Genomic DNA, 17867 nt, shown 5'->3' with positions numbered 1-17867 from the left:
TTCCACTTATATTCTGCATCAGTCTTCTCCAGAGGACTTTCCTTAGGTGCGCGCTTAGGCAGAGATTTAGCAATGCAAAAACATCCTATCAACAGCTCTCAGCTGTAAAGAAGCAAGCCTACCAGGTAATACAGGAAGGAGAGGTTGGTGGCAGCTGCGCTTTTCACTCTGCTGTCCTTCTTTTCAAACATCTTCAAGGTGTCTACAGCCTAGAAGGAGAATGTCTGAAATTACTGCCCCTGTCATACAGCAGTATCCAAAGGTTGGGGCAGGGGTCTGTGTGGACTGAGGACAGAGCGGGCAGGGGAGCAGCTGTAAGTTCAAGCAGACAGTTGGCAGGAGGAAAATTTCATTCAAGAAAAGAACTCATCAAGCAAGGAAGGATGGAAATCTTAGAGCGAGAAATCACACTTGCATTAGGAGCACACAGATGATCTAAGAACCCACCAGACAGAGCTGAAGAAAGGACCGATGACTGGAAGCGGTCAGCTGGGAATAGCAAGCCTTGTCAGTCAAGGAAGCAGTTCCCTCTTCACCCTGCAGCATGGCTGGGATGAGAACCTCAAAACTTTACCTAACTTAGTCTAGCTTCTTCATGACCGAATATTCTGAGGCTTCTAGTTACAGCTATTACACACTAATCTGTGGGCTATTTTCCAACAGAAAGCAACCAGAGAAGTTATATAAACACTATAAACACTTGGAAGGCACTGGAGAGCTACTGAGGTAACCAGAACTTGAAGACCAAGATCCCACAAAAGGTTCCGAATAAAGTACACCAAAAGGATGAATATATTTTAGGAAAAATGTTCTTTAAAAAGAACACAAGACAGAGGCGAGCACAGGAAAAATGGCTTTTATAAATGCAACTGGGATGCTCGGAGGAGGAGGAAAATGAATCGCTGAACAGTTTTCAAAATCAATAATAGAAAACAATTCTGGAAATGTTACCAAAATATTATCTAAAGTAGATAAATATAATTACATCTTCAAGTCCCAAGAAAGAAAAGTACATGTTTAGCTACCTGCCAAGTCTGATAATGCTATCCAAACGGCATGTAGAACAGTTAGACACCTTACACGAACAGTGCGTGGTTATTCAACCTAGAAATGATGTTCATACAAGAAGGAATAGGTGAAAAGGGATAGTGGGTTTTACTTTATTCCTTTTTAAAAAATATATTTATGCTTGACATCTTGGTGTATTCGATTTATGGCAAGCACTTGTGTGCAAGCAAAAATCCTGCCTCCATTTCCTACCACCACCATCTACACCTACTGCCACTAGCCAGGAGAATGTGCCATGCAGGGTTGGAGTCTAACTCTGGGCCAGCAAGCATGCTGACCCACGTTTGGATAAGAATGAGTTTTTAAACTACTGGATTCCAAGGCTACTGGTGCTGTGCAGGTACAGCTGGTCGAGAATGTAGAAAGGTCTTGGGGTGATGCTTAGCATCGCAAAACAACAACAATAACAACAACAAAACCCCAAATTTCATAATTTTGGTTCCCATATGCTAGCACTATTTTAAACAGTTTCAATGACCTTAAAAAACAGTCATTTCTAGGCTAGTCTAACAGCAGAAAGGAAACATCCTACATCAGATCCTGCCTCCTCATGCTGAGGAAGGCAGGCCACAGTGAGCTTGAGGTCAGTGTGGGCTTCACAGCAAAACCCTGCCCCAAAACACAAAACCACATACACATGCACATACACACACATGCACACACACCAACCAACAAACAAAAAATACCCCCAAACAAATCAAAACCAAAACAACAAAAAATGAGCAAACAAAACAGGAAAAAAAGGAGATAATAAGATCTGAGTTAATTTTAATAGGAAAGGTTAAGAGTGCTTATTTTTTAATTTTTTATTTTATTATATTATATGTGTTAGTGTTTTGCCTGCATGTATGTCTGTACTGCTTATATGCCTGAGGCTTGTAGAGGCCATAGGGGGCATTAGATCCATGGGGCTGGAACTACAGATGGTTGTGAGCCGCCATGTAGGTGCTGGGAAGCAATCCCAGGTCCTCTGGAGAACAGCCAGTTTCTTAACTGCTGAGCAAGCACTCCAGCAGCAAGAATGGTTAGTTCCGGATGGACAGTTATAAAACATGAACTATGGCAATGCACTATTAACCTGTTTTTAAAAAATAAAAACAAACTTAAAAATAAAACGGCAAGATAAAACAGATAAATAAAATGTTCTCCACTATGTCACCTATAACAGTACACTTCATATTCATAAATTATTTTTCAGGTCCCAAGATAACTTCAGCAATGTAACAAAGACCAATTTGTCTCATATCCTATGATTCCACTGCAACAGGGCTTACAGCGGCTGTCTGTTTGATACACGGTTTCATGGAACTCAGTTGACCTCAAACTTAACAGTAGCTGAGGATGACCTGAACTTCTGATTCTCCTGCTGCCTCCACCTCCCCAGTGCTGGAATTGCAGGCATGAACCACTGAGGCCAACAGTGGTATTAAAAAAATTTATTTCAATTATTGTTCTAATTATGTGTATGTGTGTCCTTGTGTGGTTATGCACATGAGAGTGCAGGTGGCCTAGGAGTTCAGATGAGAGTGTCAGGTCCCCTGGAGCTGGATTTCTAGGCAGTTGTGAGCTTCCAGACGTGGGTGTTGGGAACCAAACTCAGAACCTCTGCAGAAGTATGCACTCTTAACCTCTGAGCCATCTCTCCAGCCCCGACAGCAGCATGTTTAATGGTTAAAGGTGTGATGGGTTAATAAAATGACGGGACAGATATGAGGATTCTCTGGAAGTTTTAATGCTTTGTGAATACTGAAAGACTTAAGTATGGTGAATGGATACACACAACTGCCCACTTCCTGGTCCTACAGCATAGCAACCATTTGATTATTACAGAACACAGGGATACTTCACTCTGTTCTCATGCTCAGAGTAGAGCAGTTACTCCTTCCTATTGTCTTTCAGACGAGAGGAGGATCCTTCAATCAGGAAGAGAAGAGAAGGCGCAGGCTTGGCCACTTTGGGGGATGTTGTGGCTTCCCGAGCCTTGCTGTCTGGGTCGAATGAAGTTAAGAGTTGCAGACACACATGACGCCCTCACCAGCTTAGGAACTAGGAAACCATGGTCATACAGCTTGCTCTCTTTGCTATCCTCCTCCTTCTTAAAACCCTGCAATCCTCTGCTTCTGTCTCAGCTCTGCTCTACCTGAGCTGGTACTGAAAGGAACAAACACTCTACCCCATCCCCTAGACAACCAGGTAGCAGCTTGCCAGTGAGGGATGCCAGGTTCGAAGTCAGTGTCTAGCACAGGGAACCCTTTAATCCCAAGAAACATTTGAAATGGCCTCTGAGAAAGCTGTTCATAGAGGACAAGACAGGAACATCAGACTGCTATTTGGGCTCCCTGCACACACCTGCTTCTCCATGCCTTAGCACTTTGCAGAGCAGTCTGGAAATTCCAAGGCCTGGGCAAGCATAAGGGTTAGTAATTTAACAATATGATATATATGGAAAGTATTTGCATTTCAAGAAACGGAATTAACATGTAAAAAATTGTTAGAGTTTTATGGGTGGGGTGGAGCTCAGGGTAGGGCACTTCGATAACATTCTAGAAAGGGGTTTCCCTGTGTTTGCTGCTTGGACAAACTAACACAAGAAACGCTGAACTTACTTGGTTAAAGTCCTTTTGTCTCAAGTATGTAATTGCTTTGTTAATCTCCAGATCGTTGGCCAGCTCTACGTACTGAGATGCTTTCACTACTTCCACACACCTATAGGAAAGGCGAGACAAAATGGGGTATTTGCTTTTATTTCACTTAATTATGTTCTTGACTCCCCCATTTTCTCTTTCTCCAAGTGTGTGTGTGTGTGTGTGTGCGCGTGCGCAACGTATATGCCCATTTTTGGGTGTACACATGTACATTTTTGTGTGTTCACATTTATGGAGTCCAAAGATCAAGGCCAGTGACATCCTCCATCATTCTCCACCATGACCATGGCAACTCTTCCAAGAGAAAGTATTTAACTGGGGCCTGGCTTACAGTTTCAGGTCATCATGGCGGGGAGACTAGCAGCAGGCACAGAAGACACTGTGCTAAAATAGTTAAGAGCTAAATTCTGGTCTGCAGGCAGAGAGAGAGCGCCTGGGCCTGGCATGAGCTTTGGAAATCTCAAAGTCCAACCTCAGTGACACACTTCTTCCAACAATGCTACACTTCCTAATCCTTCTATTCTTTCTAATAATGCCACTCCATGGTGACTAAGCATTCAAATATATGCGCCTATCATGGTCATTCTTATTCAAACAAAAACACTTACTAATTTTAAAAACAATTAGCTAGGCAGTGGTGGCACAGGCCTTTAATCCCAGCATTCAGGAGGTGGAGGCAGGTGATCTCTAGGAGTTCAAGGCCAGCCTGGTCTACAGAGCAAATTCCAGGACAGCCAGAGCCACACAGAGAAACCACGTCTCAAAAAACCCAAAATAAGTAAATAATAAAAGCAATTAGCCAGGCAGTGGTTGCACATGTTTTTAATTCTAGCACTAGGGAGGCAGAGACAGGTGGATCTATGAGTTCAAGGTCAGCCTGGTCTACAAAGTGAGTTCCAGGACACCTAAAGCTGTTATACACAGAGAAACCCTGTTTTGAAAAAAACAACAACAGAAGAAGAAGAAGAAGAAGAAGAAGAAGAAGAAGAAGAAGAAGAAGAAGAAGAAGAAGAAGAAGAAGAAGAAGAAGAAGACAGAACATGGGTGGTTTCATTACATGGGCTGCTTCTGTCCTAAGGCTGTGGCTGAAGCACGTGCTGCACAACCTGACAACTTGAGTGTGACTTCGAGACCACTAAAGAAAGGAGAACAGACTCCACAAAGTGGTCCTCTGCCTTCTCTATGTACGCCATGCCACCCGCATCCACATCCGACAAATAAAGAGAGAGAGATAACACGATGCATCCTGGGTGAGATCTGGAAGGGTCCTTAGCACACTGAGGAGTCCAGGGTCCTCCGCCTTAAAGTCGCAGCATTTTGAGCACTAGATGTGTGAAGGGCTGCAAACATACGCAATATTGAGAGTCCTCTCCCTTCTACTTAGAATACTGTCCTTCCCTTCACTGTTATCTTTACCAGTGTTTCAGTTCTCAACCCAGATAGCAATACAAGATTTCCATGGCTCCATTTATAAATTAGGCTCTCCTACCAAATGACGTCATAGTGCCCTAGAAAGTGTTATGTCAGGGTAATAATCATTTAGATTGCTTTGTTATTGTTAATATAATCATTTGTCAACTTAGTTCAACTGTAAACTTCTTGAATGAAAAACTGAAAAAGTTTTTTGACTGATCATTAACTTCAATACCAAGTATTTGCTTTTGGTGTTGGCTTTCTAAGCATGACATTAAATCATAAATGACAAAGAAGATGGATTAATTTCATTTCTAAAAGTCCCACTAGAAAATCATTTATAGCAATTCCTTGTTGGTTTAAAACTTTTTCAGAATTCAGACACCTGAGGTAAGAGATAATCAGCCATGGTTTTCTCAATCACTGTTACCAACGAAGCTGCCAGTTTAACAACTGGATTATACCCTCAGTGAGCATCCTTGTTTTCCCCATGTGGTTTTCCAGCATGCGACAGACAATCCCATTAGTGTGGTATATGGAGCTTTAACAACTGATCCTAGCACCAGGAACTGACCTGATTCTATACTATCTGCTTGCCTTAAACCAGTTACAGCCGGCTTCAAAGAAGGTACTTTTGTCTTGACCACTTTATAAATTCCAATTTTCTGACTCAAACTATAGGGTTTTGCAAACACCTCAGACCATGCTTCTATTAGTGAGCACCCCAGCACAAGGAAATGGCGCTCTGCGCAGTTCTCGCAGATCTGCCGGTCTCTCTTTGGTCACACAGCACATTGGAACTAGTTCTCATGGACTGGGGTCAGGTTGTTTAGGCTACGTATACATACAGTCAGATGGTTTCTCAACACTAGCTCTTCAGATGCAAAAGAATGAAGTCAGGTCCAACCTTAATTCAGTCACAAAAGTTAACTTAAAACCCAACTGTAAGACCTAAAACTACATAACTCTTGGAAGAAACCATAAGACAAATGCTTTAAGGCAGGGCTGGTGAGACAGCTCTGCATGTTTTGCTAAGCCTCCTGACCTGAGTTCCTGGATCCATACGGTGGAGAGAAAACTGACTTCCACGAGTATGACCTCCATGTGCACACAGTGGGATGTTCATGCCACTCCTCCCAAATAAACATGTAAAAAACTAAGACATCTGGTTTGCAATTATATCTTGGATATGTAACCAGAAGCACAGACAATGAAAGAAGAGAAAAATTAGAATTTGTGCAGAAAGACAATCCACAAAATGTGAGAAACTACTTATGAGTCATAGCTGGTATTAATATCTAGATACAGAGAATTCCTAAAGCTCAACAACAAAATGACAATTCAATTCTAAAATAACAAGACTTGAAAAGACAATGTCTGATAAGTTCATAAAAATAATTAATTATTATGTCAAAATACAATGAGGTAAAATGTCCCCGTCTATTAGGATGACAAACTGTTGAAAGCTTTGCCCTCTGAGATGAGAAACAAAACAAAAACATCTCCATCACCACCTCTCCTCACAACTGACAGGAAAGCCCTACTAAGGCAAAGGAGCTCAGATAGGCCTGGTGGTAGAGGCAGGGGGACTGCAAGCTTGAGGCCAGCCTAGGATAGACAGCAAAACCCTGTCTCAGAAACCAACAGACAGACAAGGGAGATGGCTTAGTTGGTAAAGTGCTTGCCACAAAAACATGAGTTCAAATCCCTAGAAGGGTCTGTGACACCAGCACTCCTCTGAGAAGACTGGAGGAGAGCACAAGAGAATCCATGGACATTAGAGGACCAGATAACCTGCCATAAACAGTAGGGAGGAAAAGAAGAGACCCGGCCTCAAACAAGGTTCAGAAGGTGAGGGCCAACATCCAAGGTTGTTCCATGACTCCTGCAGTATACACAAACATGTACACACACACACACACACACACACACACACACACACACACACACACACACACACATCCCCTGTAAGCAAAGCACAAAGGTCAACAAGAAAAATGAAACTGTGATTATCTGCAGATGGCATAAGTGTGGATATTCAAGGAGCACTTAGAGATGGCTACTCAAGTCAGTAAGTTAATCTGCTGGGGGCTGGAGAGATGCTTGGGGGCTTGAGAATGCACTGCTTTTTCAGAGGATCTGAGTTCTAGTTCCAGCACTGGTGCTGGACAGCTCACAGCCTTTAACTCCAGCTCCAGGAAATCCTGGCCTCCTTGGGCACCAGTACCACGGCTAGCATGTACACACATACACAAACATTCATTATAAATAAATAAAGAATAAACTACTTAAGTTGTATGACTATGCAGCAGCAAAACTCAAGCAAAAAATCCAATTTAAAAACTGAGATATTTACAACCAAAGTAATACCAAATAGGACAAATGTAACAAATGACATACTAGATTTAAAACTAAATGTGTTACTGAGGGGAACTTAGAAGACCTAAATAAATGGAGGTATCTGTCATGTTCATGGGTTGGAACACTTATAACACACAGGTGTTGCTTCTCCCTCTCCACATCTGCCGACTGCAGCACCATCCTAAGCACATCCCCTCAGGCCAAGAGCAAGAGAAGAAAATCTACAGAGTAGGGAAGGAGAGCTGTGAAGCACTTGTTCAATAAAGGACTAGAACAAAAACTATGTTAAGGACTCCTGAGATCAAACAATAACAAAACTATTAAAATTGGGATGGTGCACTCCTGTCCTAGGAGGCAGGAGGATGGAAAGTTCCAGAGTAGCCTCGGCTACATAGTGGGTTTAAGATTCACCTGAATCGCATGGGGACTCAAGGGCTGCTGATGACTCAACTAACCTACATGAGGTACTGGGTTCCATCCCAAGTACCAGCAAATTATAAAATTAAAACTTAGCAAAAGAATTGATCATATAAGATCATATAAGTTGGCAAATAAGAAAGCCTTAGAAAAGATGCTTGATTTCATTAGGAAATTACAAATTACAATGCCAATGAGATACTACTCCAAATCAATTAGAAAAGACAAAACTCAAGACACCAATAACAGATTCTGGCAAGGATGTAGAGCAATACTGCTAGGAGAAATTCAGCAGGGCACAGACACTTTGGAAGACAGTGGGGCAGTTCCTTACAGAATGGTCTGGCTGTTGAATTCCTTGGTATTTATTCAAGAGCTGAAAACGTATGTTCAAACAGAAACCTATGCATGCATTTTTTTAAATATTTATTTATTATGTATACAATATCCTGTCTGTGTGTATGTCTGCAGGCCAGAAGAGGGCACCAGACCTCATTACAGATGGTTGTGAGCCACCATGTGGCTGCCGGGAATTGAACTCAGGACCTTTGGAAGAACAGGCAATGCTCTTAACCACTGAGCCATCTCTCCAGCCTCCTGCATGCATGTTTTTAACAGTGTTATTCACAAATGCCAAAACTTAGAACAACCAAGGTATCCTTGAATGGTCAATGAGTAGATACTTGTGAAATGAAACATTCCTAAGTATTAAAATGTAGTGAACTATCAAACCTCAAAAACACATGGAGGACACCGGGCAGTGGTGGCGCATGCCTTTAATCCCAGCACTCGGGAGACAGAGTTCGAGGCTAGCCTGGTCTACAAGAGCTAGTTCCGGGACAGGCACCAAAAACTATAGAGAAACCCTGTCTCGAAAATTAAAAAAAAAAAAAGAAAAGAAAAAAAAATGGAGGAAACTTACAGACATGCTATTGCATGTCAGAGCTAACATGAAAAAGCTACATAATATATGAGTTCAACACTATGACGGTCACAAAAAGATAAAACTGTGGAAGCAAAATACAGATTCACTTAGTTGAAGCTGTGAGCTGATAGAGGAATGAGCAGGGAAGTTTTATGGCAAAGATATACTGGTAGATACATAAAATACATACTTGTTATGTTTCATAGCACAAAGGGAATCCTAAACCATAGGCTTGGGGTAATATTGGTGTGTCTATGTAGGCCTGTCTATGTAATCCAGTGTGGAATGTTGATGGTACAGAACTCTAGGTAGTAGGTGATGAGGGATATGTGGGAATATTCTCTATATTCTGTTCAGTTTTTCCATGCCCTAAAATTAAGTCCATTAATTTCTTAAATTAATATTATTTTATAGACTTAAGCTTAAATCTCAGTGGTTGGGGGAGAGGGAGACAGAGACAGAGAGAGTACAAACTGAAAATTGATTCTAAAGAACCAACAACAGATATAGCAATCCTGAAAAAAGGGGAGGACTTATAATGCTTATCCTATTCTATCTTGTAGCACAAATGGATATCTTAAAAAAAAAAACAAACACATTTTTTAGAGTTCTATAGGCTGGAACTGCAATGAGTGTTGCCTGGAAACTCTTTTCCAAGCTGTACTGTGTTCATACAGGCTTACAATAAAACTCCCGGCATCAGACTCCCGAAGTTTGATCCAGTCTCACCTAGCTGAGCAAAACTGAGTTTTCCTTTTTTCTTCACATGGATCATTTCCCTGTTGGCAGTAGGGCTTGCAGGAACCACCCTCCACGCCCCCCTCATCCCCTCATCATAGTCCAGATTTCAATGCGCTAAAATGTTTCACAGCAAAACTAGTAACCATTTAAAAAACAACCCCATGGCTACCATTAAAATCTTTTTAAGTAGAAATGAGCTTCCAAAAGCTGGTCTGAATGACAAAAAGTAGCCTTTGGACCTCGAAGCAGCTTCCCTTTAACGGAATAATTTTAAGCACACAAACACAGACCTGCTCAAGAAGTTAAATTAAACAGAAGGGTTGATTGGCATCTTTCTTAGGAATGTCAGTTTAAAATTATATATAAACAGAACAGATATCAAATAGCGTAATTTAAATGTTTTATTTAATTTCAAGTCTTAAAAGTTCTCCAAACACTGAACAGCTGTCATGTCTTGAAAAGACTGTGGCTTAATCATCGGCAGCAAGTGAAGTGCAAGAAAGAAGCAAAAGGCAGAGAGCATAATAATGACAGTCATGTGGCGTGCTTCCTGCATACTAATGCTTAGGAGCCCTGCCTCTCCACTGCCTTCCTTCCCTGCGCCTCTTGTTCCATTTCTTATTATATTACGTGTACAAATAATGTCGTCAGATACCACCTTTCCTCTTTCACATGTGAAGTAGGAGCCTTTTCTTCCTCTAGCCACTTTGAGGATGTAGACATGGTTGTTCTCCTGAGTAGGAACACAGGTTAGGAAAAAGGTTCCAATGCATGTGCTCAAATCTGCCCTTTGCCCTGAGACACAGCAGCAGAATTCTCATGGGTTTCTTCTACAAACCATCTTCTTCCCAAACTAGAAGACAACTTTGCCCAAATTCTTCCTTCAATTCTCTTCTGCTTTACACATCTCACACCTCCTGGATCTAGGGATTCTCTAGAAGGCTGTGGACTAAGACTTCTGATACATTTCATGGCCCAAATTAATACTCCATCTTGGACAACAATTCAGGTTTCGCCTGAATTGGTGGCCCAAGGATACTAGGCTGCCATGGTCATCTTGCATCACCCACCTCTGGCTTCTCGACACCTGTGTCCTCCCTAAGGTTCTCTTCACAACAGCGTACCACAGTGACAGAGGCTGCACAAAGCCCCCTGGGCTTTCTGAATATGGATGGAACACGACAGTGGATCCAAGATGGTGGGCAAACGGCAGGTTCAGAGACAGAGGCCTGAGATAGTCTAATCTCAATCATAAACTCTAAGGTTGTCTCCAAAGAGTATTACCCACTATGCTCTATCTACAAGTATATTTATGTACATATAAAAAGTTATACGTACAAACATAGCTTATATGTGTATATTATAACATGGATACAAAATATTCATCTATAAACACATATTTATATACATGTACATGTCAACTACTTCCAAATCCTGCAAGGCCTGAGTCCTGGAACCCTGACTAGAGGTAGTGAGGATCTGAAAGACAGACACGTGTTTATGTGGTACAGTACAGCACACAGGGTTAGCCAGTCTCAAAAGGAAGTCTCTGTGGGTGACCAGGCTCAGGCAGTAAGCGCTGGAGAAGGCAACTGCAGCTGTTTGTCTTTGCACACACTAACCAATCCCTCTGACTCCCCAGGGAAGCTTTGCCACCCCACTTCAGCCTGGCCCATACAGGTTGTTACCAATGGGACAATATGCCATTTGTCCCATAGGTCCAAGGCCTGGGAGCCCTCAGTACGTGTTCAAGTGAGCAATGCAATTCACCCAGGTCTTCCTTTGCTCCCTACAAATTATAGTTTTTAAAGATTATATAGGGTAATTTTATGAATATATACATATTTTTCAAGCTATTAAAATCAAATTTGCACTTGACTTTCCTGTTATGTGATATCTAGCAAAAAAAAAAAAGGGAAAAAGGTTTTTGATATAGGGTCTCGTGTAGCCCAGGTTGGCCATAAACTTATTATATAGTTAAGGATGGCCTTGAATTCCTCCCAAATTCTGGGATTACAGGCAGAATTTTTGTTTTTTCGAGACAATGTTTCTCTGTGTTTCCCTGGCTATCCTGAAACTTGCTCTGTAGACCAGGCTGGCCTTGAACTCAGAGATTTGCCCGTCTTTGCCTCCCTAGTGCTGGGATTAAAGGAGTGAGCTACCACCTCCTGGCACATTTTTTTTTTAAAGTGGCCGATCCCAATTTAAAAAAAGAATGGGTGCCTATCTAGATAACATATAGGAAAATAAGACATATTTTAGGTTGCAAATGAAATCTTGAAAGCCCTTCATGGTAAGAAATATAGTAAGGGGCTGATGGCTCCGGCTAAGAGCACCTCTGAACTTCTTAAGAGGACCTTAACCTACACGGTGGCTCACTTCTGTAACTCCAGTTTTAGGGGTTCTGATGCCCTCTTCTGGCCTCCAAGAGTACCATGCACATACAAAGTACACAGACATACATGCAGGCAAAACACCATATATATAAAATAAAATAATAATTAAAAATTTAAGAAATAAAAATAGTACAACACTATGCTCTTTGGTTAAAACAAATAAACATTCATATTTAAAAATGTTAAGCCAAGATAAAAACTGCATGAGGGTAAATCTAGAACTCGCATGACAGGATGTGCTAAGTGTTCTGCCTAGATCCCTCCTATTAATGGACTGACATGCATCTCTTTAGATAGACTCCAATATCGGTATGCGCATTTCCTATGTCACTGCCCTCGGTTAACATGTCCTAACCAAACCTACCTTTTTGTTAACTGGGAGGCTATCATTTCACAACAGAAATATACTCAAGAAGAGTATTTACCTTGGCTTGAAGCAAGGGTCGTTAGGTTGAAAGAAGCACCTGTCTAGAGTGATCTGAAAGATTAGGATGACACACGGGAGCTGTATACACTGTCCCCTGTGCTGTGTCCTAGCCCTGGGGCGGCTGAGGTACAAGGAGCAAGTGAGCTCCAGGCTGGAGCACTGAGGGCTAATCCTGGTCGTCAGTTTGACTCTCCTGGAATGAACTGAAGCACAAGCTGCTGGGCATGGCTGTGAGAGATTTTCTTATTGGATTACTTGAGACTGGAAGACTCCCACTAAATCTGGGCCACACCTCCTAGTGGTACCCACATGAAAAGACACGAAAGAAGGAAGCTTTTGTTTTTTTGCCTGATTGCTCTCACTCTCTCTGGCAAGTTCATCTATCCTGCTGCTGAAGCGATTCTTGGTCTGTATTAAAGCTAACTTTGAGATCCCAATATATACTGATGATCAGCAGAAATCCTCAAGACTCCAGTGCCAGGCTGGGACTGTGAGACATCCAGCCCTGTAGACTGAACAACTACTGAATTCTTGCTCTCAGTCCTGAGACAGTCACTGTTGACTACCTGACCATGGCCTGTAACATACTCTAAAACATCCTTTGTACACACACACAAATGCACACACACACTTGTATATACATAAACATGTATATATATACATATATATATTTTAAAGATTTATTTATCTATGTATTTTTTTGTATATATATTTTTTTCTTTTTTCCTCTGCATGTATATCTGTGCACCAGAAAACAGCATAGGATCCCATGGGACTACAGTTATACACTGTAGTTATAGATGGTTGTGAGCCACCATGTGGTTGCTGGGAATTGAACTCAGGACCTCTGGAAGCGCCCCCAGTACTCTTAACCACTGAACCACTCTCCAGCCCTCTATAGTCTTTTTTTCATTCTATCACTTCTGTTCCTCTAAAGAACCCTGACTAATGCAACTACAGAATGAGAACCTGTCTCAAAAGAAAAGGGGGGGAGGGGGGAGGCAAACAAGTTGGCTGACTTAATGGAGCACTCCTGTGATCCTGAAACTAGGGAGGTGGAGGAAGGATGATCATTCAAGGCCATTCCCAGCCACTTGGGGAATTCAAAGGCAGCCTAAGGTACAAAAGACCTTGTCTAAAACCCACAACGAAGGAGTAGACTTGCCTAGCCTGGCATGAACTAAGTCTAACTTAACAAAAGTAGTTAAGAATTAAAGTCTGACCAACAATGCATTACACAAAAACATTTACAAACACTGCTGTTAGACAAAAGGGTCCATTGCTTGGCACAGTGCAGCTCCCAGTGCCACTGAGACCAATGAAGAGGCTGGAAGGAAGAATGAGCCAAGGGTTTTCCTTTTTAAAAAATTATTAATTATTTTTATCTAATTTTTATTCTTTTTTTAGCTTTCCTTTGGGGAGGGACAATTCAAGAGTCAGGGGTGGATATGAACGGGATTGGGGTGAGTGATGCCATTTCCCAAAAAAATCAATTAAAAAATTAATATCTGAAGTTTTCATCTAGAGGAAAATTTCAGTCACACTAGTGTGAGTTTGATAAATCTTCAGTATGCCACTTATAAACTAGCAGCAAAAATCCTAAAACAACTACTATAATAGTCTTTTAAAAAACATAAAATACTAAAGATGCCCCTCTCCCCCGCCATCTTCCACAATTGCTCCTGCTAACAAACAAAACAGAGAACTATAGAGCCCTTGGACAAACAAAAGCACACAAAAAAGGAAAGTTTGGGTGAGAAATCCAAGGAAGTCTCAGAAACCAAGGAAACACTAGAGACAGGAAATACCAAGTCACAGAAGGAAGTGATCTGGGAGTCTAAATCTGGTGGGAATTAATAACCAGGTGTGAAGAGAGCAAATCACCAAAGAATTATAGCAATGCTCCCCCAAGTTGAACAGAAACAAGACTATGCAGGGATCTATAGAATACTTGAGACAAAGACAGGAAGAAAAAAGACAAATTTAAACACACAGTTATAGAATTTCAGAGAAATAAAGCCAGGGGAAAATTATTGAAATGTTTAGAAAAAAAATACAGGTCACCAAGAAATAACAGACTAGAGTAGCAATAGACATCTAATCACCAGCAAACCTAGCCCCAGGGCACCAGTGCTCAAAACTCAGAACAAAGGAACAGCCTAGACCCTGACCAGTCAACGCTGGACACACTAGTGCTCACCGTAGCTCCACCACTCAGGAGCTCAGAGGTCAGCCGCGGCAACATCCTGAGAACTCCGCCTCAAACCGCGGCAACACCCTGAGAACCCCGCCTCAAACCGCGGCAACACCCTGAGAACCCCGCCTCAAACCGCGGCAACACCCTGAGAACCCCGCCTCAGGCGGTGAGAAAGAGTGAGGATACGATCAGAGAGACCGACACAGACATTAAGATAAAATCAAGAGAAAAATAAAGCTACTGCCTTTTGTTTGTTTGTTTGTTTTGTTTTGTTTTCCGAGACAGGGTTTCTCTGTGTAGCTTTGGAGCCTGCCCTGGAACTTTTCTTGTAGACCAGGCTGGTCTTGAACTCACAGAGATCCTCCTGCCTCTGCCTCCCGAGTGCTGGGATTAAAGGTGTGCGCCACTACCACCTGGCAAAGCTACTGCTTGTTAAACAAGAGTTCAAACTGGGAAAGAAATCAAAGCAAACCCCAAGATGGCATTCAGCCCCAGGTCACAACAGTAACTGCTTACAGAAACAAAGACAGAGATTCCGTGAGGGAGAGTGAGCAAGACCTGAGTGCACAGCAGCAAAGATGCAGGGTCAGAGTCAGGCAGGGTGGCTCTGTGATCCCTGCTGAGGGAGGAGTGCTTGAGTGCGCTGGACCTGTCTACAGAAAGGGAGGAAAGGAAATGAAAGAGAGGGAGAATGAAAGGAGGAAGGACAAACAGACAGAAAGAAAGGTAAACAGGCAACTGGAAAACAAAACAAAATGTCATGGGCCAAACTGAAGCCTCCAGCACAAACTGGAACAAGACAAAAGGTCCGGGAAGGAGTTGATTCCGAGTGCTAACCACAACTCGAAGACTTTCAATAAACAGGGCACTGTGTTCTTTGTCTCAGTAAGAAATGAAAAAGCACTCAGAAAATTAGGCTGGGGATGTGTCCATACTTCCTTCACTTTTTAGAAACCATGTGTGTGTGTGTGTGCTTCAGGTTTTAAAGATTCTGGTAAGGTGCTATGTTTGTTTAAAAGTCCAAGATAAGAATTCTGTATCTGGGTGGTGGTGGCACATGCCTTTAATCCCAGTACATGGGAGGCAGAGACACGCCATGAGTTTGAGGCCAGCCTGGTCTATAAGAGTTCCAGGACAGGCTCCAAAGCTACAGAGAAACCCTATATATTTTTTTAAAGATTTATTTATTAATTATCTATACAGTATTCTGTCTGCATGTCTGCTGCAGGCCAGAAGAGGGCACCAGGTCTCCTAGATGGTTGTGAACCACCATGTGGTTGCTGGGAATTGAACTCAGCACCTCTATAAGAGCAGTCAGTGCTCTTAACCTCTGAGCCATCTCTCCAGCCCCAAGAAACCCTGTCTTGACAAACAAAACAAAACAAAAAACAGGTTTCTGTAAAGGTCAGATCTGTATTCAATACAAGAAAGAATTTTTAACTCCTTGCAGATATTTAAACAAAACCAAGCAAACAAAAAGTAGATTCTATGCAGATCACCTATCAGAAACAATAAAGCCCCATGCTAGGTGTAGGAGCAGGAAATAATTTAATCCCCTGCTCTTGTAAAAAATGTTCTAGGATTTACCCATTCTGAAATACTTTACTTTTTTCCAGGAAATAGATTATATATGAGGACAATGGCCTCTTTAGAACTATTACTGAGGATAGAAAGTTTAATACTAATACCAAAATTAAGGCAGTAAAAAAGGAAAAATGAGAAAATTTTTTTTAAAAGCACAGATCAGAATTTCTACAACAAAGGAATCATAAGAATGGCTGCACATTGGCCTTAGTCACACGAGCTTTCCCAGGGTCAACCCTAACCTTAACATAAGATAACTGGCATGGAAAGGACAGACCGATGCTGACCGCCATGTATTCACCTTTCTAACGCCAATACAAATTACAAAACACCACATCCACAGTCACACTGAATCTCACCCTTACCAGTTATAACCCACGGCAAAAGATGCTTCGATTACAGGAGCAATGAGTTTTGCAGCTGTCATGATGTATTTTTCTGCCATGGCTTTCCTGTATATACAAACAAAAAAGTTATATTTAGATGCAACATGAAAGCAAGTTATATTTAATTCTCAAAATTTAAGTATAAAGATTATCTATCAAAGCTAGCATACCACAGAACTAACCAGAGGACAGCCAGCCATGAAAGAAACGTGTTTACAAAGGTTAGGAGGGTGCAGGCCATGTCTCCTGGCACTGAGAAAGCAAAAAAAGACAAGTGGATCTCTGAGTTCAAGGCTAGCCTGGTCTACACAGCAAGTTTCCAGGACAGCCTGGACTATATTGAGATACTCCATCTTTAAAAACAAAAACAAGCAAAAAAAAATCACAAAACAAAACTAAAATGAAATCAAAACAAACAAAGGCTAGGAGTGGTTGTACATAGAATCTTAGCACAAGGGAAGTGGAGGCAGGAGGACGGTGAGTTTGAGGTCAGCCAGTCACAGGCCACTCTGGATTACACAGTAAAACCCTGTCCCCCAAACAAGCGCTAGGGCTGTAGCTTAAGTGTTAGAGCACTGACCCAGCATGACTAAGCACTGCCACTTCCAATACAGACAAATAAGTCAGTAAGTCAGACTAACAACAGCTAGCAAACACGCCTGCTAATGTGAGTGCCTCCTGGGCCCCAGTGTGCCTTTCTTCTCTTGCTTGAGGCTGCCTTCTGACAAGGTGAAGAAGCAATGGAACACAGACAGAGATCTGCAGCTAAATCACACAACCTACCTATGGACAGGAAAGTGAGGGTAAACAGCATTAAAGAAACGGTGTGTGGGACTGGGCAGACGCCTTAGTGGGTCAAGGTGTTTGCTTAGCAAGCACGAGGACCTAAGCTGGGTTCCCCAGCACCCATATAAAAAGTCAAGTGGTGTGTGCCTGTAATTCTAACACTGGGATGCAGAGAGATGAGGATCCTGGGGGTTCACTGAGCAGGCACTCCAAGATCAGTGAACGAGGTGGAGCATGGCAGAGGAGGAAATGCAACGTTTGACCTTTGGCCTCTACGCTTGCATATCCAGGCACACACACACACAAACCACACATGCATACAACCCACAAAAAGAAACTGTGTTATTAAAACAAGAGTCATAACATATTGCCTGTGTTTGTTTTTGAGACAGGGTTTCACTCTGCACTCTGTAGTCCTGGCTGACCTGGACTCACTATGTAAACCAGGCTAGTCTACCTGCCTTTACCTCTTAAATGATGGCATTAACGATGTGGACTGGGCCAACATGCCTGGGTGTATG

The 17867-nt window shown here is 42.1% G+C and overlaps 1 protein-coding gene across 3 annotated transcripts in view; it reads right to left on the bottom strand.

Annotated features, from left to right (window-relative positions):
- Ift88 (intraflagellar transport 88) overlaps positions 1-17867 on the bottom strand; it is a 106726-nt gene that overhangs the window by 52814 nt on the left and 36045 nt on the right. For all 3 annotated transcript variants that reach the window (XM_048442030.3, XM_048442029.3, XM_048442028.3), the window contains exons 14-16: positions 16540-16626; positions 3675-3774; positions 123-209 (exon numbers count right to left, since the gene is read on the bottom strand). In XM_048442030.3, coding sequence (XP_048297987.2) covers positions 123-209; positions 3675-3774; positions 16540-16626 — 274 coding nt within the window. The remainder of the gene's footprint in view (positions 1-122; positions 210-3674; positions 3775-16539; positions 16627-17867) is intronic.

This window comes from Myodes glareolus, chromosome 12, assembly GCF_982192425.1.
Source record: "Myodes glareolus chromosome 12, mMyoGla1.1, whole genome shotgun sequence".
NCBI lineage: Eukaryota > Metazoa > Chordata > Mammalia > Rodentia > Cricetidae > Myodes > Myodes glareolus.
Note: the sequence above shows the minus strand (reverse complement) of the source record. Positions and strands in the feature narration are given on the sequence as shown.